Genomic DNA, 3330 nt, shown 5'->3' with positions numbered 1-3330 from the left:
CATGGCTAATCTGTTGAATATTATCTCCCATTGCAAAATCCTCATCTAGATTTGAGCTTTCATTTAATAAAATTTATTGAATCATTGTAAAGGTTCAGTAATCAACCGAAATACCTCGCGCATAGTTATTGAATAAACTATAAACAAGAACCGCCATTTACCGTAATCAAAATAATGGTCTTCTACTGACAAAACTAAATCTAAGATTATAAAAAGTCTCTTTTTATAGTTTATCTATGAAAGATCTATTTCCGTTCTGTTGCATAATTTATTTTAATTGTTTTTTACTCCTCTTGCATCATAATATTTGTCTTATTTCTTTTCCTTGCCCAGCTATTTTTTCCTGTACTAACCCTTGGGCTAATAGCATCCTACTTTTTCAACTTGGATTGTAGCTTATATAATAATGATCATAGTAATGATAATGTTAAATATAAATAATATTAATAATAATAATGATGACAATAATAAATTCTCTACTTCCGCCAATGAATACTGCCAAAAGTTAACTAAAGTCTGTGGACATCTTCCACTTTTCACTTTTTGACCGTATAGTAGCTTGGTAAATGTACTGTACAATGCTGATCTTGCTCCATATCAACATCGGATTTTTTTTTTTTTGATGCATGATATCTATACATTTGTAATATTTGGGGAAAATCCAATGTGTCAATTTCTTTTGCTGTAATCTTTAAAAATGTCAAAAATTCAAATCCGGATCTAAATTACGGATCCGGTACCATATAATCCCCAAAAGTTAATAGAGTCGTCGATGGCCTACGATATTTCTGTGGTGGAAATTTCCTCAAAATCCGTCAATTTGTTCAGACAATATCTTTAGAATTGTGAAAAAATGCAAATCCTGATCTAGAATCTGGATCTGGATCTGAATCATATGAAAAATTTAATGAGGTCCTCTATGACCTAATATCTAGCTGTGTAGAAAATTTCGTTCAAATCCTGTGAGTAGTTTTGATGTAATCATGACCCCAGGCACAGAGGCAATAGAATAAATGGTAGGGCACGTGTATCACATATCCACATACAATGTAACGTTTTTTTATTTTTTTTGCATTACCATTATCACTCTCTCCTCGCACTGATAACATGAATATTCCTTTAAGTTCTTGAATTTTTATGTTTGGATTTTTATGCTATTCTTACTTTGAACGGCTTGTATCTATACTCAAACTGCGTCGCAGTAAAGTCAGTAGTTATTACGCCGTCTCTCAGTTATCAGCTAACTGTTCACTCGCATTCTGGTGACGAGCAAAGGGAGTGACCAACCCCCTACTGCCTCTTCTCCGCACTACTGTGTCTTAGTGTTTGATGATGCCGCCTTCTGATATTGACTCTACTTTGAATGCCACATCACTGAAATGTCTGTCCTTTGCCAGTGGAGAAGCGTTCACCCAGTTCCAGCATGCTGAAGTCCAGTTTTGCATCAAGGGAGTGACACAATCAAGCACCAAAGCAGATTACATTCTCACGGCTATCCCTGAATACACTTTCCTAGAAATATCCAATTGCCTGTACAAGTAAGGAGACACGCCAATACCGTACAGTACTTACCATTTCCGGTCGCCCGCATAGCGAAATTTTTTATGCTCTGTCAAGAACTGTTGAGGGACCAAGAGGCTTCACTCGCCCTAAGGGAAATGACTAGTATCTCCCGCCTATAACCTGCCACAGACAGCTCTCCTCGTGAAGTGATTCTACTTCCCCCCCCCCCCTTTATGTACGGCGGCTATCCAAACCTCTGCATGCTGCTATCCCCAATGTTGATATATGGCCCATGGAAAACATAATGACCAAAGTCGATACCCTTATGGAGTGCTATCTTACCTCCTTCCGGACCTCCATTAATGCCTCCACTCCTGACAATGTGGACACCTATTCCATATTGACCGAATCCAACGTGAATTCGGTAGGACACAGACGTCCAATCTGTGACATGCCGGACTGTGACAAAGCCACCAACCACCTATATATACCATACCTCGCTTGCGCCCCAAATTCAACGACCTAACCAACAACTTCCTGACTGCCATCGGATGCTGTTATACTATTACCACTCCAAATTTGGAGTTGCTGCGAAGAAATGTATGAATGATTATCAGTAGCCAAGAAATGTGGAAGTAGACCATCGCTTGCGATGGTTGGCTCTCTGTCACTAATCTTTTCTTTTTACATGCTGCAGTTACAGGCGTGTGAATTTTGGTAGACAAAGGTGTTTGCCATTATCTTTTGCCAAGGCAACTCTACAGGACAAAACGTAGTCTCTTTATGCCTGCTGACATCCGGTTGGTAGTGGCCAATGGATATGCGATACCCACACAAGCATAAGAAACCCTCACACTATTGTTTAGAAGTGCCAATTATATTTGGAAGCATCTCATTGCTGATGTCACATAGCCAATACTCGCTTCAGATTTGCTATCACCTTTCCACCTCCCGGTCGATATAGCTCACCAATGGTTAATCAACGGTGATTCGTACTCCTTGACACCTCTCCAACCAGACCCCTCTGACCTCGCTCACCACATCAGTGCACCCATGGATGTCTACGCCCACTTCCTCACATCGTACCAGGAGGTTTTCCATCGAAAGCTCTGTCAAACAACCACGGTTCCTGGGAAATGCGGTATTTATCACTATATCAAGACTACGGAGCCCCCAGTGTCCACCAGATTCAGACGTCTGGCACCAGATCATTTGGAAGCCACTAAAAAACGTGCGCTGAATGGGAAGAAATGGGCCATTGCCAGAAGGCCTCAAACCCATGGTCGTCACCCCTGGTCGTCACCCATGAACATCATCCAGAAGAAAGATAGCTCTCTGTGTCAGTGTGGGGATTACGGGCGCTTGAACATGCAGACAAAACTGGATCACTACCCCCTCCCAAACATCGCCTTTATGACCTACTACTTGTAAAAAGAAAAGGATTTTCCTATGCTTGACCTCCTGAAGGGGTATTATCAGGTGACCACGAACTCGGAAGACATCCCCGAGACCATTATCACCTACCCCCACTTCAGTAAATACACCTTAAATTACTCTTGTCTTAGCCTTCGTGATGCCTGGGGTCACTTTTCAACATCTCATGGCTGGCATCTTAGGGAACCTCCCCCTCTGTGTTTGTTACGTTGACGACATACTAGTGTTTTCTTCCTCCAAAGAGGAACACCTGCGTCATCTCTGCATTGAGCTCGACCACCTACAACAGAATGATTTTGTAATCCGGTACAACAAGTGTACCATTTGCACCATCGAAGCATCGTTCTTGAGGCACCGTATCACTTCTGAAGGAGTCTATTCCCTCCCTGAGAA

General features: G+C 41.5%; 1 protein-coding gene across 1 annotated transcript; it reads left to right on the top strand.

The window, feature by feature from the left end:
• The first annotated feature begins 1807 nt into the window (after nucleotides 1-1807).
• LOC137646516 (uncharacterized) lies at nucleotides 1808-2934 on the top strand. The gene is made up of 2 exons (XM_068379623.1): nucleotides 1808-1927; nucleotides 2416-2934. The coding sequence occupies exons 1-2, from the start codon at nucleotides 1808-1810 to the stop codon at nucleotides 2932-2934; spliced, it is 639 nt and encodes a 212-aa protein (XP_068235724.1).
• The last annotated feature ends 396 nt before the right edge of the window (nucleotides 2935-3330 follow it).

Source organism: Palaemon carinicauda, chromosome 9 (genome assembly GCF_036898095.1).
Source record: "Palaemon carinicauda isolate YSFRI2023 chromosome 9, ASM3689809v2, whole genome shotgun sequence".
Lineage (NCBI taxonomy): Eukaryota > Metazoa > Arthropoda > Malacostraca > Decapoda > Palaemonidae > Palaemon > Palaemon carinicauda.
Note: the sequence above shows the minus strand (reverse complement) of the source record. Positions and strands in the feature narration are given on the sequence as shown.

Excerpts from the sequence above, each read along its gene's own strand:
- LOC137646516 (XM_068379623.1), top strand. The coding sequence starts at position 1,808 with ATGACCAAAGTCGATACCCTTATGGAGTGCTATCTTACCTCCTTCCGG. Across the intron at positions 1,928-2,415 it reads CCGAATCCAACGTGAATTCG|CCAATACTCGCTTCAGATTT; the intron begins GTAGGACACAGA and ends GATGTCACATAG.